This window comes from Muscardinus avellanarius (genome assembly GCF_963383645.1).
Source record: "Muscardinus avellanarius genome assembly, chromosome: 22".
In the NCBI taxonomy this organism is placed as follows: domain Eukaryota; kingdom Metazoa; phylum Chordata; class Mammalia; order Rodentia; family Gliridae; genus Muscardinus; species Muscardinus avellanarius.
In genome coordinates this window covers 6,202,359-6,227,593 of record NC_137808.1, presented here as the reverse complement: position 1 = coordinate 6,227,593, position 25,235 = coordinate 6,202,359, and the positions used below count along the sequence as shown (strand labels likewise).

The following is a 25,235-nucleotide window of genomic DNA, read 5'->3' as shown; positions in this document are numbered from 1 at the left end:
ATGGAGCACATACAAGGGGCGTGGAAGACGATCAGCAACGGCTTCGGACTCAAAGACGCGGTGTTTGACGGCGCCAGCTGCATCTCCCCGACCATAGTTCAGCAGTTTGGCTATCAGCGCCGGGCCTCAGATGATGGCAAACTCACAGATTCTTCCAAGACAAGCAACACTATCCGTGTTTTCTTGCCAAATAAGCAAAGAACAGTGGTATGTGGACTTTCCTCTTAGGAAATTTAGTTCTGTGTCTGCCTATAAAAAACTTCCCAGATAGCCGGGCGTGGTGGCGCACGCTTGTAATCCCCGCGCTTGGGAGGCGGAGACAAGAGGATCGCGCAGGTTCAAAGCCAGCCGCGCTGGCTTAACAGACCCTGTTTTCAAATAAAAATATAAAATAGATCTGGGAGTTTAGCCCAGAGGTAGAAGGGCTTCCAGGAACCCCAGTACCACCAAAAAAAAAAAAAAAAAAAAAACTTCCTAGATCATATTTTTGAACTTATACATAGGCAAAAATCTCATTACTTAGGAAGGGTCCTGGTCACTGAAGTTTTCCAGTTGCAGGTTTTATTTTATTGTAATGTGGTTTCTTCTACTCCCTCCTTTTCTCCACATCTTGGTCTTCTTTCTATTGTATTTTGTTCAGAATGGCTTCATTTTTGGCACTTTATCCAAACAAATAAAATATTCCTATGAAAGGTTTTTTTATTTTTATTTTTTTATTTTATTTTTTTGGTAATACTGGGATGGAACCCTTCTACCTCCGGGCTACACTCCCAGACCTATATTTTATTTTATTTAGAAACAGGGTCTCTTAAGCCAGCTAGGCTGGCTTCGAACCTGCGCGATCCTCCTGTCTCCGCCTCCCAAGCACGGGGATTACAAGCGTGCGCCACCACGCCTGGCTCATCACAAAATATTTTGAAAAAAAAATTTTAAAACAAAAGACCAGCCGGGCGTGGTGGCGCACGCTTGTAATCCCCGCGCTTGGGAGGCGGAGACAGGAGGATCGCGCAGGTTCGAAGCCAGCTGCGTGCGCTGGCTTAGGAGACCCTGTTTCCAAATAAAAATGTAAAAATAGGTCTGGGAGTGTAGCCCGGAGGTAGAAGGGCTTCCAGGAACCCCAATACCACCAAAAAAGGAAAGAAAGAAAGAAAGACCACTGTTTAAATATTTGAGTTTGTCGTTACTTACTGTATTGGCCATGCAATTTATTTTTAAGAAAGGGAACAAAAATTAACTTAGGGTTTTATCATCTTTTGAGTTCTTTCTTCACATCAAAACACACTTAGGTGTGTAACGGTCTAATTGGAAGGCTCCTTGGGTTTATAAAAGAAGCATGGTGAAATTTATCAAGGGCCTGGATGTAGCTCAACAGTAGAGCTCTTGCCTGGCATGCGGGAGGTCACGGGTTCAAGCTCCAATGCAGAAAAAAGGGGGTTATGGGCCACCTGGGGAGAGTGGAGCGATGAGAAGCTAACTGAGAAGCTGGGTGCAGTGACGCATGCCTGGAATCTCCGGACTTGGGGGTCTGAGACAGGAGCATTGCAGGTTCAAAGCCAGCCTTGGCAACTTAGCGAAGCGCTCAGCAACCTAGAGAGACCTGTTTCCAAATAAGAAAAAAATTAGGCTGGGTGTGTAGCTTGGAGGTAGAATGCCTCCAGTTTCAATCCCTAGCAACACGCACGCACGCATGCACAGACTGAGAAAACTCCAGACCAGGTTTTCCAGGACTTCTACCCCAAAAAGTTCCCCCAAGCATAATCAATACTATTTCACTTTTTTTGTGTGTGTGTGGTACTAGGGATTGAACACAGGGGCATTCTACCTCTGAGCTGCACCCCGAGCCCTCTTGCTATCTTTTTATTTTTATTCTCTCTCTCTCTCTCTCTCTCTCTCTCTCTCTCTCTCTCTCTCCTCTCTCCGTCTCTCTCTCTCTCTCTCTCTCTCCCTCTCTCTCTCTCCCTCTCTCTCTCTCTCCCTCCCTCCCTCCCTCTCTCTCTCTCTCTCCCTCTCCCTCTCTCCCTCTCTCCCCCCCTCTCTCTCCCTCTCTCCCCCCCCTCCCCCCCCCCCCTGTGTGTGTGTGTGTGTGTGTGTGTGATACTGGGGATGGAACCCAGGGCCTTTCTACCTCCAGGCTATGGCCCCAACCTATTTTATATTTTATTTGAAAACAGGGTCTCAGTAAGTTCCTGAGGGCCTCACCAAGTGGTTGAGGCTGACTCCGAACCTGCGATTTTCCTGTCTCAGCCTCCCAAGTGCAGGGATTGCAAGCGTGCGCCCCCACGCCTGGCTTATTTTTATTCTTAAACAGGGCATCACCAGGTTGAGAGTCTCACTGCTGGTTGAGTCTGTCCTTGAACCCGTGATCCTCTCTCAGCCTCCCAAGTTACAGGCATGTGCCACTACGCCTGGCTTATTTCACTTTTTTGTTTCAGCTAGGTCAGGTTATTTTTTTTCCTTTTCATGTGTTAAATGTGGAATAGTAGAAAGCGCTGAGAAACTGTTAGAAGAACTGGGGTTTTGTGTCAGAAAACGCAGTGACAGTGTCCTGGCCACGTTCAAGCCCTCCTTGCCTTTCGGGAGGTGGGTCATCTAGACAGGCTGCATAATATTTTGAGCCTCTGTTTCTTGACCTTTGTGAAATGAGGCTCAGACGTGGTGCCGTGGCTGATTTATCCGTGCAGTGGCAGCCGTGATTATTTCTGATCTTTTTATACATCTGTAGCCCTGACAGTCTTCATTTGAGCACAGCAGGTGGCTGGGAACCAGTCATTTTTCTAAGCTTGGCCTCTCCTGCAGCATGAGAAGGTTTTAGCTTAGGGGAGTTTCTCCCGTCTTTTGCGGAGGATGGACCATCCATCTCGGGGCCAGGCCGCTTCTTGTGCCCTGGCATCCAGCTCAGGAGGTGCTGCGGGTGAGGCGGGGTCACTGCCAGGCGGCAGTGCACACTGTGTACCCCAGCTTGCTTCTGAACCGTGCTCCTTATCACTCAGGGCTCCAGAAACTAATTGGTTTCCCTGGGAATCAAGGGAGGGTGGTGAAGAGGGGAGTCAGAGAGGTTGTGTTTCTCATTTAAATAACTTTAGAAGAAGCCCTGCGTGGTGGCGCATGCTTGGCATCCCAGCATTCGGGAAGCTGAGACAGGAGGATGGTGGTTCGTGCCAGCCTCAGCTACTTAGTGAGCCCCTTTGCAACTCAGTGAGACCCTGTTTCAAAATAAAGAATACAAAATAGAGCTGGGGGTGTAGCTCGGAGGTGGAATGCCCCTGGGCTCCATCCCCGGCACCACAGTCAGTCAATCAATCAATCAGTCAGTCAGTAAATAGCTTAAGAAGGTAGTTGCTGCACGTGTCCCACGCCTGTCATCCCAGTACTTGGAGGGTCAAGACAGGAGGATTGCAGGTTTGAGGCCAGCCGTACAACTTAGTGAGACCTCATTTCAAAACCGAAAAGTGGTTAGGGTGTAGTTTGGAGGTGGAATGCCCCCGGGCTCAATCCACAGTATTCAAAAAATGAATGAGTGAATGAATAAATGAATGAACAAATAAAAGAGGAGAAAAGAAAGGGCTGGTGTGTAGCTCAGAGGTGGGGTGCTCCTGGGCTCACTCTCCAGTGCCCTCGCTCCCAGAAGTCTTCTTGGCATTTTGTTTTCTAAGCGTACGTGCTGCTTTGCCTGCTGCTTTGCCTTTTCCTGGTTATGCCACCAGGGATCGCCCCCGCGGGCGTTCTACCTCTGAGCTCCAACTCCCGCCCGATTCTACTTCTTGTGTTTTGAAACAGGGTCTTGCTAGGTTGTTGAGAGTCTTGCTGCTTGCTGAGGCTGTCCACAAATCTGTGATCCTCCCGTCTCAGCCTCCCAAGGCCTGGGACTCCAGGGACTAGGATTATCAGTGTGGGCCACCACCCTGGGCTTGGCCTAAATCTTCTGCATATACTTTCCACGCTCACCTTTCCCGGGGTGCCGCCGCTGTGGCGGGGCTAACGTGGCCTTTGATTTGCAGGTGAGCGTGCGGAATGGGATGAGCTTGCACGACTGCCTTATGAAGGCACTCAAGGTGAGAGGCCTACAACCGGAGTGCTGCGCCGTGTTCAGACTCCTGCACGAGCACCGGGGGTAAGCAGCCAGCGCCTCCCCGGCAGCCGTGGTCACAGCCCCATAAGCACTGCTAGTGGGTTCCAGGAGTTGCACTTTGATAGCGTGCAGTCAATGGGCCCTGTTGTTATTTGCATTGCTGTCTTTACCTTGGCTCCGCATTTCCTTTCATACTATCTTTTTTAAAATCTCCAGTAAGAAAGCACGTTTAGATTGGAATACTGACGCCGCCTCTCTGATTGGAGAAGAACTCCAAGTAGATTTCTTGGATCATGTTCCCCTCACAACACACAACTTCGTAAGTTGCCGCTCCGTCTCTTCTGGGTCGTGTTGGTCTCTAGCCGTGAGAAGTCCTAAGTGTACGTGGTGCTGGATGGCTTGCAGCCCTGCATAAGCTGGGCGTGGTGGCGCACACTTGCAATCCAGTACTTGGGACGTTGAGACAGGTTCTGGGTTTGCAGCCAGCCTCGGCTACTTAGTGAGGCCCTCCGCAACTCAGTGAGACCCTGTTTCAAAATAAAGAATCAAAATTAGGGCTGGGGGTGTAGCTCAGAGGGAGAATGTCCCTGGGTTCCATCTCCAATATTGAAAAACAAAAACAAAAACAAAACTAAACAAACAAAAATAATGAATAAAAAATAGGGCTGGGGGTATAGCTCAGAGGTAGAATGCTCCTGAGTTCAATCCCCAGTCCTGCCCCCCAAAACACAAAACAAAACAAAACCCTCTGTTTATACTTTTGTTTACAGTCGGCAATTTAGGTTTCATTAGCCAGAGATTTCTTTCTGGTTGTCAGTTTTCTAGTGTTTTAAGTACAATTCCTCATTTGCATGGACTTTGGGGCTGGGGAGGAAACCGCTTTGTCTTTGATTGTCTTCCATGGATTGAGCATAGTTGATGCCCGTGTTCTCGTTACAGGCTCGGAAGACGTTCCTGAAGCTTGCTTTCTGTGACATCTGCCAGAAGTTCCTGTTAAATGGATTCCGGTGTCAGACTTGTGGCTACAAATTCCATGAGCACTGTAGCACTAAAGTACCTACTATGTGTGTGGACTGGAGTAATATCAGGCAACTATTGTAAGATGTCATCCTCTCTCAGGAAATGCAGGGGTGGGATAGATACACTCTGGACTGGGACTCACCCAGGGGCACTCTCCCTCAACTACGCTCCTAGCCCTTTTCATTTTTCCTTTTGAAACGGGGTCTGGCCTTCAGCCTGCAATCCTGTTTGAGCCTCCCAAGTACAGGGATTATGGCCATGTGCCACCATGCCCACTCAGCTTGTGTGAACACACACACACACACACACACACACACACACACACACACACACACACACAATTGTTTTTATTGCTCTTTTTGGTGGTGCTAGGGACGGAACCCAGGGTGTTCTTTCTTTAAGCTACACATCCCAGCCCTATTTCACTCTTTTTATTTTGAAATGGGGTCGCACTGTGCTGGCCACGAACCCATGACCCTCTCCGCAGCTTCCTAAATACTAGGATTATAAGTGTGAGCCCAGCTAGTATAAATATTTTTGGGGTGTTTAATTATACATTTTGACTGACAAGTCTTTTTTTTTTTTTTTTTTTTTGTCTTTTTAATTTTTCGGGTCTGGGGATGAAACCCAGGGGCATTCGACCTCTGAGCTACACCCCCTGCCCTGTTTTTTATTCTTTATTTTAGGGTCTCACTGAGTTGCAAAGAGCCTAAGTAGCTGAGGCTGTCCACAAACCACCATCCTCTGGTCTCAGCCTCCCAAATGCTGGGATTGCACGAGTGCACCACCACGCCCGGCTGACAGGTCTTATTTTAGATAAGCGAATTGTGATCCAGGAGTTGTCTACTTCAGAAATATGATGTTTTTGAAAATAGCTTAAGTGTGGCATTATAACTCTCTGAAGATAATCAGGTGTGAGCCGGGCGTGGTGACACGCTTGTAATCCCAGCATTTGGGAGGCTGACAGGAGGATTGTGGTTCACAGCAGCCCCAGCTACTTAGTGAGGACCTTTGCAGCTCAGTGAGACTTTGTTTCAAAATAAAGAATTAAAAAAATAGGGCTGAGGGTGTAGCTCAGCCCCTGGGTTCCATCTCCAGTACTGCAAAAAAAAAAAAAAAAAAAAAAAAGAAGAAGAAGAAGAAGAAGAAAAAATCAGGTGTAAAGTTTTTTTTGTTTTTTTGTTTTTTGTTTTTGGTGTGTGTGGTACTGAGGCTTGAACCCTGTGGCATTCTTTGGGTCTCACTCAGTAACTGAGGCTGGCTGTGAACCCGGATTCTCCTGTCTCAGCGTCCCAAGTGCTGGGATTACAAGCATATAATACACTACCCGGCTAGGTACAAACTATGATCTTGTCAAATATTCGAAAGAATTTGGCTCTGTGTGTGTGTGTGTGTGTGTGTGTGTGTGTGCGCGCGCGCGCGCGCACGCACGCGCTAGGGATTCAACCCAGGACCATTCTACCTCTGAGGCATGCCCCTGACCCTTTTTGTTTGTTTTTTATTTTTTTGCAGTACTGGGGATTGAACCCAGGGGTATTCTACCTCCGAGCTCCACCCCCAGCCTTATTTTTTCTTCTTTTTATTAGGAAACAGGGTCTTATTAAGTTGCAGTGGGACTCACTAAGTAACTGAGGCTGGCCTCAAACCCAGATCCTCCTGTTTCAGCCTCCCAGTACTGGGATCAGAAGCATGTGCCACCACGCCTGGCTTTAATTTTATTTTGAAACAGGGACTTGCTAACTTGCCGAGGGTCTTGCTGTTTTGCAGAGGCTGGCTTCAGACCTGTTATCCTTTGGTCTCAGCCTCCGAGTCCTGAGATTATAGGCATTGCACCTCTACACCCAGCTTGGCTTTCTTTCTTTAGCACAAACTTTTCCTAGGTTGCTCGTAGACAGCCCTCTGTATTTTGTTTAATTGACTGAATAGGCTTTGACACTGAGAAAGGGTAGAAAGCATAGTTGGTGCTAATTTTTTCATTTCAAATTGGAGAAAATATTGTTTGGGCTTAAAATGGTTTGAATGTAAAATTTTGGTCCTTATTTTTATAAGGAGTCAAACCAGTTACTAAGATGTTTGATACAGACAGAATAGTGTACTGCTTAACTTTATTTTTTTGTGGTCTAGCAGATGAAACCAGGGTTTGTGTTTTTTTATTACTGAGCTACGCCCCTTGCCCTCTTTTTTTTTTTTAATTTATTTTCTTGTGTGTGTGGTTTTGGGGATTGAACTCAGGCACATTCTACCTCTAAGCTAAACCCTCAGACCTGTTTTATTCTTTATTTTGAAACAGGGTCTCATTAAGTTTCAGGGGGCCTCACTAAATTGGTGAGGCTTGTGGAGAACCTGTCATCCTCCTATCTCAGCCTCCCAAGTACTGAGATTACAAATGTGTATCACCACACCCAGCTTTTATTTTTTATTTGGAAATAGGGTCCAGCCAAGTTGCTGAGAGCCTCACTAAGTTGCTGAGGCTATCCTTGAACCTGTTGTCTTCTTGGATCAGCTTCCTAAGTACTGGATAATACTAATAACAGTAATAATAATAAGCCACCACACCTCGCCTATTATTCTATTAAATAATTGAAAATTAAAAGCACATGTTCCAAAGTGCCTTTTAAAAGTTACTATAACCAGGGATATGAAAAGTCAGTTTATCTATTTTAGAGTATCAGGAAACCACGGGAGTGTTATCATTACACCACAGCGAGGCTCAGGGAATGCCGCTCAGCAGCGGCACGCGAGGCCCTGGGTTCCATTCCCACGCCGCACACACACAAAGTAAAAAGCACTGTGTTTTTTGTTTTGCTTTCCTGGTGTTCACCTGTTGGTTTTTGCAGAGAGCTGGAGTAGCACAAAGGGCCCAGGCCTTGGGGTCCAGCCAGGATCTCAGCGGTGTCCTTGCCTGGCTCTCGCCTGTGCCCCGGGCCCTCTCTCAGTGGGCACCACCATCCTTGCCATCGCTGTTCTTGTGAGGATTGGCTGAGGTCATGTGACGCTGCCGAGGGCGACGGCCTAGCAGATGCAGTGGAGGCCCCAGTTACTGCTGCTAAGTCTCCTGTTGCCTGTGGCTTCGGTGCCTTTTGTGTGTGTGTGTGTGTGTGTATTGCTGAGGATTGAACTCAAGGGCGTTCCACCTCCAAGCCACACCGGGAGCGTGTTTGTTTTTTTGTTTGGAATATGGTCTTGCTGGCTTGCTGAACGTCCCTCTCTGGCTGAGGCCGTCCTCAAACCATTGGTCCTGCTGACTCACTTCCCAAGTACTGGGATTTCAGGAGCGTGCTCCTGCCTGCGGCCGATGCCATCTTGTATGGTTTAGCCTTCATAGTTTCGTCTTCTCCTCTAGGTGTCCAGAAAAGCCCTAAAGGAGCGTGTAGGCTGTAAACGCCCGTCCCCCGCCGTAGCTTTAAAGAAGCATTCTTTTGATATAGCTGGACATTGGCCTGTATTTCCAATCTGTAATCAGTTCAGCCCCGTCCCGTGGGCCGGGTCCCTTTTGCCAGGGGCCTGAAGCCGCTGAGGAGAATGTGCCTGGGCGAATCGACAAGGCAGCTAATTTCTCCGTGACATTGCCTCGAGTTGGAAACTGTCTCCCTCTGCTTTGATTTAGGTTGTTTCCAAATTCCGCCATCGGTGAGAGTGGTGTCCCAGCGCTTCCTTCCTTGACGACGCGTCGGATGCGAGAGTCTGTTTCCCGGATACCCGTTAGGTAATTCTGTGTCTACAGCTTTTCTTTGAGAAAGGTTAGAAGCCTGAATACAGAAGACGGGAGTCCTCGCCATCCCTTGTCAGCGTAAGGCCCTGTTACTTCTGTGGATCGTGATACTGGCATTAGGGCAACACATACAAGTTTCTCTCTGGTCCTGTGGCTCTGAAAAATGACCTTGCTGCTGGGCGTGAGGCGGAGATAGGAGGATCGCGCAGGTTCAAAGCTAGCCTCAGCTACTTAGTGAGCCTCTCAGCAACTTAGTGAGACCCTGTTTCCAAATAAAGTATAAAATAGGGCTGGGAGTATAGCCCAGAGGTAGAAAGCCCTTGGGTTCCACCCCAGCACCACACCAAAAAAAAAAAAAAAAAAAATGACCTTGACTATACTTTCTTCTGTTACTATAACAGTTTCCTTAATATCTTGTTATATTCTTAGGAGCTTGCAATTCTGTATTCCTCAGTACATCTCAATGGGAAGGGTCCCCAGACTGAAATAGTAACTCAATTTAAAAAACCCCTCAAGTCAGGCACGGTGGCACATGCCTGTAACCCCAGTGTTTGGGAGGCTGAGACAGAACGAGCAGAGGTTGGAGGCCAGCCTTAACAACACAGCATGGCCCCGCAGCTTAGGCCTCAAGAACTTAGTGAGACCATGTTTTATTTTTTATTTTTATTTTTTGGTACTGGGGTTCCTGGAAGCCCTTCTACCTCCGGGCTACACTCCCAGACCTATTTTATATTTTTATTTAGAAACAGGGTCTCCTAAGCCAGCGCGCGTGGCTGGCTTCGAACCTGCACGATCCTCCTGTCTCCGCCTCCCAAGCGCAGGGATTACAGGCGTGCGCCACCACGCCTGGCCTTGAGACCATGTTTTAAAATAAAAAAAGTAAAATAGAGCTGGGGGTGTAGCTCAAAGGTAGGACGTCTCAAGCCAAGTGTGGTGGCGCACACTTGTAATCCCAGTCCTTGGGAGGCTAAGACAGGAGGAGAGCAGGTTCGTGACCAGCCTCAGCTACTTAGTGAGGTCCTCAGCAACTCAGTGAGACCCTGTTTCAAAATAAAGAATAAAAAATAGAAATAGGGCTGGGAGTATACCTCAGAAGTAGGATGCCCCTGGGTTCAATCCCCAGTTCAAAAAAAAAAAAGAGGTAGAATGTTTCTGAATTCAATTCGCAGTACTTTACACACACCAAAAAAAGAAAAGAAAGAGAAAAAAAAAAAGACATTTATTTTTGTGGTAATGGGGATTGAACCCAGGGGCATTCTACCTCTAAGCTCTACCCTCAACCCTATTTTGTGTGTGTGTGTGTGTGTGTGTGTGTGTGAGATTGGGATTGAACTCAGGAGTATTCTGCCTCTGAGCTATACCTCCAGCTGTTTTTATTTTATTATTTGGAAACAGGATCTCACTGAGTTGCAGAGGGCCTTGATAACTTGCTGAGGCTGGCCTCGAACCTGCGATCCTCCTTTCTCAGCCTGAAGAAGCTTAGCTGGCCGACTTTCCCAGTGAGTAGACCTGAGTTCCAATCATGGAATTTTCTTTCTCCTCCTCCAGTTCCCAGCACAGATATTCCACACCCCATGCCTTCACTTTCAACACCTCCAGCCCTACCTCTGAGGGCTCCCTCTCCCAGAGGCAGCGCTCAACGTCCACACCTAACGTCCACATGGTCAGCACCACCTTGCCCGTGGACAGCAGGATGATCGAGGTGAGAGGGCCCCTGGTCGGGCGCGGGGTTGGTTGAGGGCCGAGCGCCTCGGGACCTAGACCTGCAGGGTCTCTTTTTTTATCTGTAACATCCGTAGGCTGGCCGAATAGCAAGGTTGGTACGCCATTAAAGTGGAGAACTAAAGTTTGCCGGAATGTTAACAGTTCGACTCCTTTCTGTCAGGTTTGAGTATTTTTCAGTGAGCTAAGGTGTAAAATCCATAAAGAGTAGTTCCATTTTGACGGGAAATAAAGAATAGTGAAGAAGAGCTACAGATGCTCCATGGAGCGCTAAGCGATTTTACTTAGAAGGAAAAGGGTGGAGTCCGGACTCTTACCAGCAGGAATTCAGCAGAGGAACGGTGCCCGGACCCAGCGTTGCAGACGGCTCTTCTGTTTGGCTTTGGCCCGGTCTGCTTGGTTTGCTTTCTCTGCTCATCTCTAATAAGAACTGAGCACATGCACGCTGATCCCTGTGTGCTTCACTCTTCCCCGTCTCTCACCGCTTTGGGCTAGGATAACCGCCCAGCGCTTCTCCCAGGGCGTGGGCCACACGATTTTGTCTGAAGGGAAGAGCAGGTGTTTTTTCTTCACGACATTGCTTTCTTGTAGTTAACAGGATGGCCAAGACTGACCGAGAGTAGACTCTTGCAAAGGAAGCAGTTGCTAAGTTAAATCTCTTTGCTGTCACCCCTGCTTCCATGTTTTCTTGTTTTGGCAGTGGAGTATTTGTGAGTGAGAGAAATACTAGATGTGGTATTGCTGAGAAGTCAGTTTCTCAAGTTAGAAGTGTGTGTGTCACACCACACACACGCGCGCGCGCGAGAGAGAGAGAGAGAGAGAGAGAGAGAGAGAGAGACTGAACCCAGGGTGCTGTACCACTGAGCTACACCTCTAGCCCTTTTTCTTTCTTTTTGAGACAGGTATTGCTAAATGCCCAGACTGGCCTCCAGCTTGCGATCCTCCTGCTTCCGCTTTGCTGCATTAGAAGCGTTTTCTACCACACCTTTCCCAGATTAGATTTTTTTAAGCCAAAGGCATTGCCTTTTTTTTTTTTTTTTTTTTTTGTAGTACTGGGAATTGAACCCAGAGGCATTCTACCCGACTTTATTTCTTATTTGGAAACGGGGTCTCGCTAAGTTGATGAGAGTGTCACTACTGGCTGAGGCTGTCCTCGAACCTGTGACTCTCCTGTCTCGTCCTCCCAAGTGTGTGCCACCACACCTGGCTGTTCTTTTTGTTAACAAAATCAGTTTGGCTGGGTGTAGTGGTATGCATGCTTTAGCAACTTAAGGTGAGACCCTGTTTTCAAATAAAAAATAAAATCGGGCTGGGAGTATAGCTTGAATGGCCCTCGGCTCAATCCCCAGTACCACAAACCAAAAAAAGGAAAAAATCCTTTGGACCAAGGACTAATGTTAGACTTACTTAGTCGGGCCTCAGAGCATCAGTATTCTGTATATATGTTAGGAATCCTGATGTTTCATTAGAACCAGAAATATAGCCGGGTGTGATGGCGCACACTTGTAATCCCCGCGCTTGGGATGCTGAGACAGGAGGATCACGTAGGTTTGAAGCCAGCTTCTGCTGGCTTAAGAGACCCTGTTTCTAAATAAAAAATATAAAATAGGTCTGGGAGTGTAGCCTGGAGGTAGAAGGCCCCTGGGTTCCATCTCCAGTACCACAAAAAAAGAAAAAGAAACCAGAAATATAGCAGGGCCTCGTGGCACCTGTAACTTCAGTACTTGGGGGGACTGAGACAGGAGCATAACAGGTTCAAGGACAGCCTCAACAACTCTAAGCAGCCTAGCAAGACTCTGTTTCAAAACAAAAAATGAGGCTGGGTGTGGTGCACGCTTATAATTCCAGTATTTGGGAGTCTGAGACAGGAGGACCACAGATTTTCAGCCTCAGCAACCTTGTGAGGCCCTCTGCAACTTAGTGAGACTCTATTTCAAAATAAAAAATAAAATCGGGCTGGGGGGGGGGTACCTCGAAGGTAGAATGCCCCTGTATTCAATACCCAGTACCAAAAAGAAAGAACCCACAGGTTTGGTTAATATGCCCTGGAAAGTCTGTTATTAAAACCTTATCAAGACCATATAGCTGTGACCCCACTACTTGAGAGGCTGGGGTAGTAGAATTGCATGGAAGGCAACCTTGGCAATTTAGTAAAACCCTGTTTCCAAATAAAGAATAAAATAGGGCTGGAGCCGGGCGCGGTGGCGCGCACTTGGAAGCCCAGCATTCGGGAGGCTGAGACAGGAGGGTCGCCTTTGGCAGCTGAGACAGGAGGGTCGCCTTTGGCGGCCAGCCTCAGCTACTCAGTGAGGCCCTGTTTTAAAATACAGAATAAAACAGGGCTGGGGAGGGTCAGAGGTGGAATGCCCCTGGATTCTATCCCCAGGAGCATAAAAAAGAAAACAGAAACTTTAAAACTTTTTAATTCTTGTTATAAAATAACTAGCAATCTGTTGTGCATAATCTTTTCTATTACTCTAGGAGGAAATTTTATTTTTTAAATAATTTGGATTAGATGTCGTTTTATGTAAACTATTTGTAGTTCTCTTAAACTCAGATTCCAGGACCACAGAAAAATTCCTTCTAGGATAAATTAACCCAACTGTAGAAATGACCAAAGAATGATATAGGAGATATATAATGAATACAGGGAAGAAAATTGCCATGACATTAAATTTTTTAAAAAACTGCACATAGGAATATAAGTCTGGCTAATAAAAATATCTGTGCCATGCCTAGACTAAAATCAAAGAACAGATACAACTGCCATTCGTCTACTGGGGTCAGGTCACTCTTGGCCATTGTTTTCTCTCCAGAAGCCGTCCTGCAGGGGCGTGTGTGTGTGTGTGTGTGTGTGTGTGTGTGTGTGTGTGTGTGTGTGTGTGTATGTGTGTGCGCGCGCGACTGCAGGTGGGTCCCAGGGGCCTTCTACTTCTGGGCTGCATCCCCAGACCTGTTTTATATATTTGGGGATAAGAGCCTTGCTAAGTCGCTGCGGCTGGCTTCAAGCCTCCTGCCTCAGCCTCCCAGGCACTGGCATTACAGATGTGTGCCTCCATGCCCGACCTGCCAGACTTGAAAACATACAGCGCCCTGGGCATTCCTCCTCCCTTCACACGTGCTCGATCAACCCTCGTGTGTGTGGGGAGGATTTTTATTCCTAAACACCTTTTCAGAGAATTGCGGAGACTGGCCAGACTTAGGAACCAGAGCTAGGCTTCCCCGATGAGGTCTGAAGATGCCTTGGTGGGGCTGCCAGAGTGAGTGTGGGGGGGGCTTGTGTGTGATTCCTTTTCACTGAGCGGCTGGGTGTGGTGGTGCATGCTACGCTCTGATTCCAGCATTTGCGTGTTCAAAGCCAGCACCTTAGTAAGGTTCTCAGTAACCTAGTAAGACTATTTCTGCATAAGAAATAAAATCAGACTTAAGCTGTAAGTTGGAGGTAGAATGCCTCTGGGTTCAGTCACGCCCCCCCCCCCCAAAAAAAAAGAGATCACCAGTAGGAGCGTTCTAGGAATAGTTTTGTGCAGCAAGCATCTTTTCTCTACTAGTGACTCCACAGAGAAAATAAAGCGACCTGTAGGGCTTCCCAGAAAAATTTCCTTCTTGCAGATGAGGGACCGAGTGGTTTTATCTTCTTGTGCTGAGTCCCACTGCAAGGAAGGCACCCCGGAGCGGGGTTTAGTCCTCACGGAGCCATTTCCTGGGGTTCTGACGGTGGCCTTTGACCTCTGGTCCTCGGAGTTGTGACTCCTTTCAGGTGTCGCCCTGAGGCGGAGGCCATGCTGGTGGCCTTGGGTTCCAGTCTGCCACCTCCTGATCTGTGCCCTGGCCGAGTCTCGCCTGTGATTTTAGGTTTTGGATAAAGTGTGGCATCATGGTGCTTCCCCTTGTTAAGTCCAACGTTTTGGTCTTATCCTGACCCCTAGTGGGCCAAAAGTTGAATGTACTCTGAGCCCCAATTTTTTTCTTTTTCTTAAGATCTGTGGCACAAGGCCCTGAGTTGTTGGAAAGATCTCAACTAGTAGTAACTTTGCTAGTCTTTCCTGGAAGAGTATATATATATATATATTTTTTTTTTTTTTTTGTGTGTGTGTGTGTGTGTGTGTGTGTGTGGTACTGGGGATGGAACCCTTCTACTTCTGGGCTACACTCCCAGACCTATTTTTACATTTTTATTTGGAAACAGGGTCTCCTAAGCCAGCGCGCGCGGCTGGCTTTGAACCTGCGCGATCCTCCTGTCTCTGCCTCCCAAGCGCGGGGATGACGAGTGTGCGCCACCACGCCCGGCAAGAAAGAGTATATTTTGTGTGCATTGTTTTCTTCACGGGGGGGGGGGGGGCACAAAACCAAAAATGTGCTTTTTATTGTGTTTCAAAAATTAATACTAGTTCTCCTAATATTGATTACCAACCAATCTTGGAGAAATTGGCCTCTAAAATTTGGTGAATTTCATCGGGGCAAATTGATGAGACTGAAGTCTTAGACTTTTAGTGTTTGAGAAGTTTTTCAGTCCACTTTGTTTTTGTAAATCCTCCTCTCTTCCCTCCCACAGAGCAAACCTTTCCTAGCATACAACTTGACCAGCTCCCCTTTTCTGTTTCAGGATGCAATCCGAAGTCACAGCGAATCAGGTACTTTCCCTAGTCCTTTGCACACAGTAATGGCCTCTCTCTCTATGCTGTGTATCTTCTGTTGCTTACCCACGTGTGGACTCTGTCTGTCTTGTCTCTTCAGCCTCCCCCTCAGCCCTGTCCAGCAGCCCCAACAACCTGAGCCCGACAGGCTGGTCACAGCCCAAAACCCCAGTGCCGGCGCAAAGAGAGCGGGCGCCAGCTTCCGGAACCCAGGACAAGAACAAAATTGTGAGTGTGGCCAGCAGTCCCTCCTGCCAGCTACGGTTCATAAAAAGGAACTAGTTGAAAATTAAGCCGGGCGTGGTGGCGCACGCTTGTAATCCCCGTGCTTGGGAGGCTGAGACAGGAGGATCGCACAGGTTCAAAGGCAGCCTCAGCTACTTAGTGAGGCTCTCAGCAACTTAGTGAGACCCTGTTTCCAAATAAAATAGAAAATAGGACTGGGAGTGTAGCCCAGAGGTAGAAAGCCTCTGGGTTCCACCTCCACTACCACACACAAAAAAGAAAGGAAGGAAAAAAGGAAGGAAGGAAGGAACAAAAAGGAAGGAAGGAAGAAAAGAAAAAATCAAAGTGCTCTTTTTAACTTTGGGTGGGGCTCCAGGACTCTGTCTTTGCTGCAAGGGCATTGCTGTTTTGACAGGCTCGCATCAGACAGCTTGCGATTGCCATTTTGCCACAGCTAGTGTGGCATTGTTTCAAAGGCAAAAACTGGAATTGTGGTTACTGTGCCTGTCTTTGAAAGATACACCCAGGAGCCAGGCATGGCACATGCTTGTCATCCCAACATTCGGGAAGATCACAGGTTCGCAGACAGCCTCAGCTCCTTAGGCCCTCCGCAACTCAGTGAGACCCCGTTTCAAGATTAAAAATAAAAAATAGGGCTGAGGGTGTAGCTCAGAGGTAGAATGCCCCTGGCGTCCATCCCTGGTTGAAAAAAATTAAAAATTTTCGGGAACCTGTGGGGTGGGGTGGTCCTCGGTGCCCACTCCACGGCATGCGCTGACGCTGATCTCCGCGCATTCCAGAGGCCTCGGGGACAGAGAGATTCAAGCTATTACTGGGAAATAGAAGCCAGCGAGGTGATGCTGTCCACGCGGATCGGGTCAGGCTCCTTTGGAACGGTTTACAAGGGCAAGTGGCATGGTGAGTTGGGGCCTGCTTGTCCGCAGAGCTCAGTGGAGTCCCGTGAGGGCCGGGGGACGCCTCCCTGCTCAGTCTCCCGTGGGTGCGCGGTCGCACCTGCATACCGAACCTGAGAGTGTCTGTGAAATTTTACAGCATTTCTGATAAAGTGTCCCAGTGTTTCCTTGGTGGATACAGTTCTCAGGATATTACTGGACCAGCTCTGAGCCCTATGGTCCTGTCAGGGCACTTTAGAACTAAATACGAGCCAGGCGTGGCGGCCCACATCTGGAATCCCCATATTTATTTATTTGAGAGGCTGAGATATGAAGGCTGCGGGTTTGAAGGCGGCCTCCACAATGGAATGACTCTCAACCTAGTGAGACCCTGTCTCCAAAGAACAAGTAAAATAGGCTGGAGGTGTAGCTTGGTGTAGAATACCCCCGGGTTCCATCCCCAGCCACACTTTGCACACACCCACCCCACCCAGCACACTGGACCAAGGTATGGGTCCCCTGGTGAGGGCTAGGGCCGTGCTGAGCTCTGGCTCTCTGCCGCCACCTGGCGTCACGAGAGAGATTGCACGGCATCCTGTGCGGGGAAGGACTCAGGATTGACTCCAGGGGCCTTCAGAAAGGACAGGCCCGCAGGCAGCTACTCTGTCTGTATGATGTTTGCCTCTAGGGGAAAGTAAGAAGTCCTGGCTTCACATCTAACCTCTAATCGTTCATACAACCTGCTACAGCAAGTAAATGCTGTTCTTTACATGTTGCAGGATCCTAAACAGGACCACCCTTTTATCTTAAATGTGTGTGTCCAGCAATTAAAGTCTGTGATGTCTAAAGGTAGAATGTGACTGCTGCCACAAAGTCCATGGCTCTCAGTATAAGATTCTGCTCTATTAATGCAAAAGGAATTTGGTTATATTTCTTTAAAAGTCTGTAGAATTTTTGCCGGGCGTGGTGGCATACACGCTTGTAATCCCCGCGCTTGGGAGTCGGAGACAAGAGGATCGCGCAGGTTCGAAGCCAGCCGCGCTGGCGTAAGAGACCCTGTTTCAGAAATATAAAATAGGGCCGGGCGTGGTGGCGCACGCTTGTAATCCCCGCGCTTGGGAGGCGGAGACAGGAGGATCGCGCAGGTTCGAAGCCAGCCGCGTGCGCTGGTTTAAGAGACCCTGTTTCTAATAAAAATATAAAAATAGGTCTGGGAGTGTAGCCCAGAGGTAGAAGGGCTTCCAGGAACCCCAGTACCACCAAAAAAAAAAAAAAAGAAAAGAAAAGAAGAAAAGAAATATAAAATAGGAGCCGGGCGTGGTGGTGCACGCTTGTAATCCCCGCGCTTGGGAGGCAGAGACAGGAGGATCGCGCAGGTTCGAAGCCAGCCGCGCGCGCTGGTTTAGGAGACCCTGTTTCCAAAATGAAAATGTAAAAAATAGGTCTGGGAGTGTAGCCTGGTAGAAGGTAGAAGGGCTTCCAGGAACCCCAGTACCACCAAAAAAAAAAAGAAATATAAAATAGGTCTGGGCGTGTAGCCCGGAGGTAGAAGGGCTTCCAGGAACCCCAGTACCACAAAAAAGAAAAAAAAAAAAAAAAGTCTGTAGAATTTTTATCGTGGTGCAGCTTGTTAAAATAAGGCTTTAAAATTATACAAATGAAAAATAGACCATTCTGCAAAGGTTGGGGGTTCTTTTTCTTTTTTTCTTTTTTTTTTTTTTTGCGGGTCTGGGGATGGAACCCAGGGGCATTCAACCTCCAAGCTACACCCCCTGTCCTATTTTTTATTTGTTAATTTGAAACAGGGTCTCACTGAGTTGTAGAGGGCCTCACTGAATAGCTGAGGCTGTCCGCGAACCGCGATCCTCCGGTCTCAGCCTCCCGAGTGCCGGGATGACAAGCGTGCCCACCGCGCCCGGCTCACTATACAGTTTTGGGAAATCAGGCTTAAGGTTGGTGGTCAGTCCTGGATTTATTGCTAGAAACACTCTTCACTTGTGCTGCGAGAAACATTCAGAGCTTGTCTCCTTCTAAGGTGCCTCACTGCCGATAGTGCATGGAATCAATGCATTTTAAACACTTACTCCTTTCCAGAGACAGATTTGTTTAGAAAAGTAAGAGATGCACTTCTTGGCGGTGGTGGTGCTGGGGATATCACTAGCTGGGTTTGGTAGCGCACGCTTGTAATCCTAGTACCTGGGAGGCTGAGATAAGATGGCAGGTTCGAAGACAGCCTCAGCAAGTAGTGAGTATCTCATCAACCTAGCAAGACCATTTCAAAATAAAAATGAAATAGGGCTGCGGTGTAGCTCCTGGTTTAATCCCCAGTAACACACACACACACACACACACACACACACACACACACACACACACACAGTCTCATTCAGTTGTTGAGGATGGTTTAGAGCCTGTAATTTTCCTGTCTTCGCCTCCCAAGCACTGGGATTACAAGGGTGCACCACCGTGTGTGTGTGTGTGTGTGTGTGTGTGTGTGTGTGTGTGTGTGAGTGTGAGAGAGAGAGAGAGAAAGAGAGAGAGAGAGAGACAGATAGACAGACAGACAGACTGGGGATGGAGCCCAGGGGCATTCTACCTCCAAGCTCCACGCCAGCCCTATTTTTTTTTTCTTTATTTTGAAACAGGGTCTCACTGAGTTGCAAAGGGCCTCACTAAGTAGCTGAGGCTGTCTGAGAACTGTGATCCTCCCGTCTCAGCCTCCCGAATGCTGGGATTACAAGTGTGCGCCACCACACCCTGCTTTATTTATGTATTTTTGAAATAGCTTCTTGCTAGCTGGGCGTGGTGGAGCACGCTTGTAATCCCCGCGCCTGGGAGGCGGAGACAGGAGGATCACACAGGTTCGAAGCCAGCCTCGCTGGCTTTAAGAGACTGTTTTCAAATAAAAACATAAAAAAATAGGTCTGGGAGTGTAGCCTGGAGGTAGATGGGCTTCCAGAAACCCCAGTACCCCCCCAAAAAAGAGAGAGAGTGAGCTTGCTCAGCTGCTGAGGCTGGCCTCTGACCTGTGACCCTTCTGTCTCAGCCTCCCTAGTACTGGGATGACAGGCCACCATGCCCGGGTCAGTATGGCTCTTTGAACAAATGATTCCCTGTGTCTTTCTATACTCGGATATTTGAGAAAATAAAGCAAGACGGCTTGACTCAGAGCACTGACTACAAACTCACTTGTAGGAGACGTTGCAGTCAAGATCCTAAAGGTGGTTGACCCCACCCCGGAGCAGTTCCAAGCCTTCAGGAACGAGGTGGCCGTGCTCCGGTGAGTGGGGGGTTCTGCGGTGGGCACGCCTGCCCGGGAGGTGCGTGTGTGCGGTGTGCTCGTGTAGGCCCCTCTCTGGACATGCCACCTGCCATAGCCTGCTGTCTGCGGGCTTTGGTTTGAAGTGGGGAGAAGAGGTCCTATTTTTCTTTGTTTCTAACAACTTCTTTGTAGCCAAGTTGCCTATCCTGGATTGAAAGGTCTGGTTTTTTGTTTTTTGTTTTTTGTTTTGCAGTACTGGGGATGGAACCCCAGGTATTCTACCTCCCAGCTACGCCTCAGCCCTAGTTTTTATTCTTCATTTTGAAACAGGGTCTCACTGAGTTGCAAGGGGCCTAAGTAGCTGAGGCTGGCTGCAAACCAGGATCCTCCTGTCTCAGCCTCCCAAATGCTGGGGTGACAAGCGTGCGCCACCACACCCGGCAGCCTCTGGCTTTTGGCTGGGCATGGTGGTGCACGCTTATAATCCCAGTACTTGGGGGTCTGAGACAGGAGGGTCGCAGGTTCAAGGACCACCTCAGCAACCTAGCGGTCGTGTTTCAGAACATAAAGGGCTGGTGTCTCTCAGAGGCAGAACGCCTCTGGGCTCAATCCCAGCACCACAAAAGGACCAAACCAAGCTGATCTCTACCGTCTTGGAGGCAGCTCTCTCGGCTGGCGGGAGTGAGTGAGGTGGTGGCGGAGTGTACAGATGAGGGGCTGTGGGAGTGAAGACCTCCCTGGGCACAGCTGCTCCCTTTCCCTCCAGCAAAACGAGGCATGTGAACATCCTGCTCTTCATGGGGTACATGACGAAGGACAACCTGGCCATCGTGACCCAGTGGTGCGAGGGCAGCAGCCTCTACAAACACCTGCACGTCCAGGAGACGAAGTTCCAGATGTTCCAGCTCATCGACATCGCCCGGCAGACGGCTCAGGGGATGGAGTGAGTACTTGGCCCGAGGCCACTCCCGGCTCACAAACCAGGTTGTGCCCGGGTCTGAAGCAGGGTCAGGAGCCTCCCAGTTATTTGGTGACTGACGTGTGGGCACTCACCGCGAGCCTCTGCTGCGGGGCTGGGCACCAGGAACTGTGGTCCGCCCTCGCCTTGCCCTGGGGCTGGAGAGCGGCCGCCCTGGCCACGTTGCTCCACACAGAGGCTTCGCTGCCTGCGGGATCAGCCCCTCGGCTCCGCCTCAGCCCTGCCCTCTGCGCTCCTCCAGCGTGGTTCCTCCCCAGCCACCCCCTCCGCTTCTCCTTGGAACCCTCTTCCGGTGAAGGCACAGGACCTCAGACCCCGCGGTCTGGGCCCGCCTAGAGCACGGCTTGCGAGCGTTTCATCCGTGTTTGTCTTCTAAGTTCACGTGGGAGTTGCATTCATGCAGCATTCTAAGGTGGTTTTTTTTTCGTTTGTTTGTTTTGGTGGTAGTACTGGGGATGGAACCCAGGGGCTTTCTACTTCTGGGCTATACTCCCAGACCTATATATATGTTTGTTTGTTGTGGTACTTAGGGATGGAACCCCAGAGCCATCCTACCTCTGAGCTACTACACTCCTAACCGATTTTGTCCTTATTTTGAAACCTGCTCTCACTGAGTTGCAGAAGGCCTCACTAAGTAGCTGAGGCTGTCCATGAACCCAAATCCTCCTGTGTCAGCCTCCCGAATGCTGGGATGACAAGCCTGTGCCACCACACCAGGCTGCACTCTAAATTTTAAAAGATGATTACTTTTTAGAATAAAATTGAGCTAAAACTCACCTCTTGCAGAGTGTAACTTTGTGGTTCTCAAATTTATATACAGTGTAACTACCAGCACTATCTAATTGTAGGTTATTTTCATTACCCTGCAAGAAAGCCCTTCTTGTTCGCAGTCCCCTGCTCCTGGCAGTCGGCTTTTGTCTCTGTGGGTTTTGTCTGTGTGACTTTCATAGAAGGGGTCCTAAGTACCCAGTGGCGTCTTCAGTGCCAGGCTCTCCTCCTCGGCCTCATGTCGCTGAGGTGAATCCCATTGTAACTTGCGCACGGGTCTCCTCCCCTCGGTGAGCAGGACGCGCTCTTTGTTCGCCAACCAGCTGAAGGACATGTGTGGGTTTTCAGAATTGAGTATGGTTGATGCTCAAAGCAGGATTAGCAGAGCGACAGGCCAAGGGCTAGTCCATCTCTGAACAGGCCCTTGGGTCGGGGTGGCTGTGTGTATCGCCATACTTGAAGTTGCTTTCTGCCTGCTCTCCACGAGCTGACGAATTTGCTTTCCCTTTACAGCTACCTGCATGCAAAGAATATCATCCACAGAGACATGAAATCCAACAGTATCCTTTGGCTTGGACCGCTCAGGTCTCACTTCAGGGAGGCAGAGGTTTGGCACCGGGATTCCTGGTACTAGAAGGTTCCTTCTTTGGAAAAGACCAGAAGAAACCAAAGCCAGAGAGTTGGTTCTTTGGGAAGGGAAATTCTAGGGTGCACGAGGTGGTCAGCTCCCTGGGCCTGCTCTGCCTCACACACCGAGGAGTGTGGCATCCAGGCAAAGTTCTTTGATTTTTTTTTTTTTTTTCCTTGCCAACAATGATTTGTCAAGACTCCCATAAGAATTGGGATATAGCTGGGCGTGGTGGCGCACGCTTGTAATCCCCGCGCTTGGGAGGCGGATCGCGCTGGTTCGGAGCCAGCCTCGCTGGCTTAAGAGACCCTGTTTCCACATAAAAAAGTTTAAAAAAATAGGTCTGGGGGTGTAGCCCGTGGGAGTGTAGCCCAGAGGTAGAAGGGCTTCCAGGAACCCAGTACCACCAAAAAAAAAAAAGAAAAAGAATTGGGATACAAGTGGGGTGTGGCAGTGCAATGTGTAATCCCAGTGCTTGGTTTGAGGACGGCCTCAGGAACTTAGCAAGACTCAGCAATCTAGCAAGACCCTGTTTCAAAATCAAAAATCAGGCTGGGGTGCGGCTTGGGGGTAGAGTGGATTTAATCCCAAGAGTTTGGATACAAATTTGGGTTAAATTTGGAATAGGCCTAGTTTTATTGTGCTATTTATTAAACCTAATAGGGGGCAGGCTTTTGTCCTTTTTATCTAGTTTGTAGACAGTGTATGTACCCACGTGTTACAGGATTCTGAGGATTCCTGCTTAGCATGCCTTTCTTGGGTATACAGTAGTGGTGTCCTTAGAGGTGACTGATGGACCCCTCCCTCCCTCCCTCCCCAAGAGTTAACGCGTGGCATTGAACAGCACCGACCGCACCCTGGTGACTGGAGTGTGGTGTTAGGGTCTTACTTGGCTTCCTGGTCGTGAGAGGTATGAGCTATACCGAGTTGGATCTGGGGACACAGCCCTTTTAGGTACTTGTCAGAGGCATGGAATACCTTTCAGTGGTAGGTTTTGTGTGTGGTACTGGTGATTGAACCCAGAGGCATTCTACCTCTGAAATACACCCTCAGCCCTATTTTATTTTTATTTGGAAACAGAGTCTCGCTAGTTTGATGAGTCACTACTCCTGAGGCTGGCCTCGAACCTGCAATCCTCCTGTCTCAGCACCCAAGTACTGGGATGACAGGTGTGTGCCACCATGCTTGGCCTGCCTGGGAAGTTTTAAGAATCAGCCTGAAGGCCAGGCGTGGCGGCGCACACTTATAATCCCCGCGCTTGGGAGGCTGAGACAGGAGGATCGCACAGGTTCGAAGCCAGCCTTAGCTACTTAGTGAGGCTCTCAACAACTTAGTGAGACCCTGTTTCCAAATAAAATATAAAATAGGTCTGGGAGTATAGCCCGGAGGTAGAAAAGCCCCTGGGTTCCACCCCCAATACCCCCCCCCAAAAAAAAAAAAAAAAAAAAAAAAAGCTTCACAGTTCTTTTGAGACCAGAATCCTTAACAGGCATTGAGATATATTTCTCCACGAAGGCCTGACGGTGAAAATTGGAGACTTTGGCCTGGCGACAGTGAAGTCACGCTGGAGCGGTTCTCAGCAGGTGGAGCAGCCCACGGGCTCTGTGCTGTGGATGGTGAGTTGGGCCGTCGCCACGGCGCTCTGGGGCCGCCTCTGTGCGCCTTTCCTCGAGCTCAGTGCGCCGGCCTTGGGAGCCCGGGCAGAGGAGCAGCTCCTGGGGGTAACACGCTTCGTCGTCACAGGCCCCAGAGGTGATCCGGATGCAGGATAACAACCCGTTCAGCTTCCAGTCCGACGTCTACTCCTACGGCATCGTCCTTTACGAGCTGATGACGGGGGAGCTCCCCTACTCCCACATCAACAACCGAGACCAGGTGAGCCCCGCGGCCGGGCCCTGGGCCTTCTGCTGGCCGGCAGGTCGTGCCGTGTTCACCCACCCGCCATCCTCTCGCCTTAGATCATCTTCATGGTGGGCCGAGGGTATGCCTCCCCGGATCTTAGCAAGCTGTACAAGAACTGCCCCAAAGCGATGAAGAGGCTGGTGGCCGACTGTGTGAAGAAAGTGAAGGAAGAGAGGCCTCTCTTCCCCCAGGTAACACCGAGCTGGAGCCCGAGTAGTTGGAGCAGGAGGGCGGAGGCCGGGCCTGTGGGCATGCGGCATAGGAGAACACGGGTGTATTTCCACCTCTAAACTACACCCCGGACTCTTGGAAACAAGTTGTCCCTGGATTGCGGAGTCACACTGAGTTGCTGAGACTGGCCTTGCCCCTGTGGTCCTCCCATCTCAGCCTCCCACGTACTGGGGCGAGAGGCCTTCTACCTTCCAGCTACACCCCCAGCTGGTTCACAGGGCGTCAGTCAGTAGCCGAGGCTGGCTGGGAAGCGCGCTCCTCCTGTCTCAGCCTCACATTACTGGGAGGAGTTCCCAGAGACCAGGCAGGAGGCGCCCTCACGGGAGAGCCCTCCACTCCCTCCACGAGTGTCAGGGCGGGGCCAGCTGTGACCCCTCCGCCGGGTCTCATTTCAGATCCTGTCTTCCATTGAGCTGCTCCAGCACTCTCTTCCAAAAATCAACCGGAGCGCCTCTGAGCCGTCCCTGCACCGGGCGGCCCACACCGAGGACATCAACGCTTGCACGCTCACCACGTCCCCGAGGCTGCCCGTCTTCTAGCTGCCTTTGCGCCTGCGCTCGGGCCCAGGAGCGGGGTTGGCAGACAGCACTTTCCTGGCCCCTCTCTTCTGGGGCAGAGCATGTTTCAGAGAAGCTGCTGCTAAGACCGTCTAGACTACTCGGGGCCGGAGCTGGTGCTGCCTGCTCTTTGCCCCTCTGGCCCAGCAAAGGAAGCCGTTCGCCTGCCGGCCTGTCCTCCCTGCGCAGGAGTCGGCCTTCTCCAGTGGCGCGCAGGTGGGACACTGGTGGCCAGACAGGAGCTGGGCCCGACTCCAGCTGCATTCAGGGCAAAAGAAAGTCCCGGCCCTGGCCCTGGCGGGGACGCGGGATGCGGGATTTCCGGAGCCAGCCCGAGGCGCCCGTTGCAGGAAGGACTGCTCCTCAGAGATGGCGGCGCGGCGCCAGTTTTGCACATGACACGCCGGCCCGCCCAGGACTGTGGGGACCCTGGCCGCCCGGAGGAGCCTGCTCCGGTCCCGTGGAACTTGGGGACGCCCACCGCTCGCAGCCCGAGGTGTCCAGCTGCGAGGATGGCCGCGCAGGCTCGGTGCTCTGCCTCCTGTCGGGCCCTCTCCAGGAGCAGCCCCATCGTGCTGGGCCGAGTCTCGTCTTCCAGGAGCTGCCCTGTGGGGTGAGCCGCAGGGCCAG

The 25,235-nt window shown here is 49.9% G+C and overlaps 1 protein-coding gene across 1 annotated transcript; it reads left to right on the top strand.

The window, feature by feature from the left end:
• On the top strand, positions 1-24,587 carry RAF1 (Raf-1 proto-oncogene, serine/threonine kinase; the record flags this gene model as incomplete). The annotated part of the gene is given in 18 exon segments (XM_080718022.1): positions 1-207; positions 3,999-4,111; positions 4,286-4,388; positions 5,009-5,166; positions 8,697-8,795; positions 10,350-10,503; positions 11,019-11,025; positions 11,028-11,077; positions 15,130-15,157; positions 15,261-15,388; positions 16,186-16,303; positions 19,474-19,558; positions 20,307-20,483; positions 21,801-21,847; positions 23,413-23,531; positions 23,659-23,790; positions 23,874-24,008; positions 24,444-24,587. Coding segments are annotated over 18 exon segments (2,004 nt in total).
• Between the last annotated feature and the right edge of the window lie 648 nt (positions 24,588-25,235).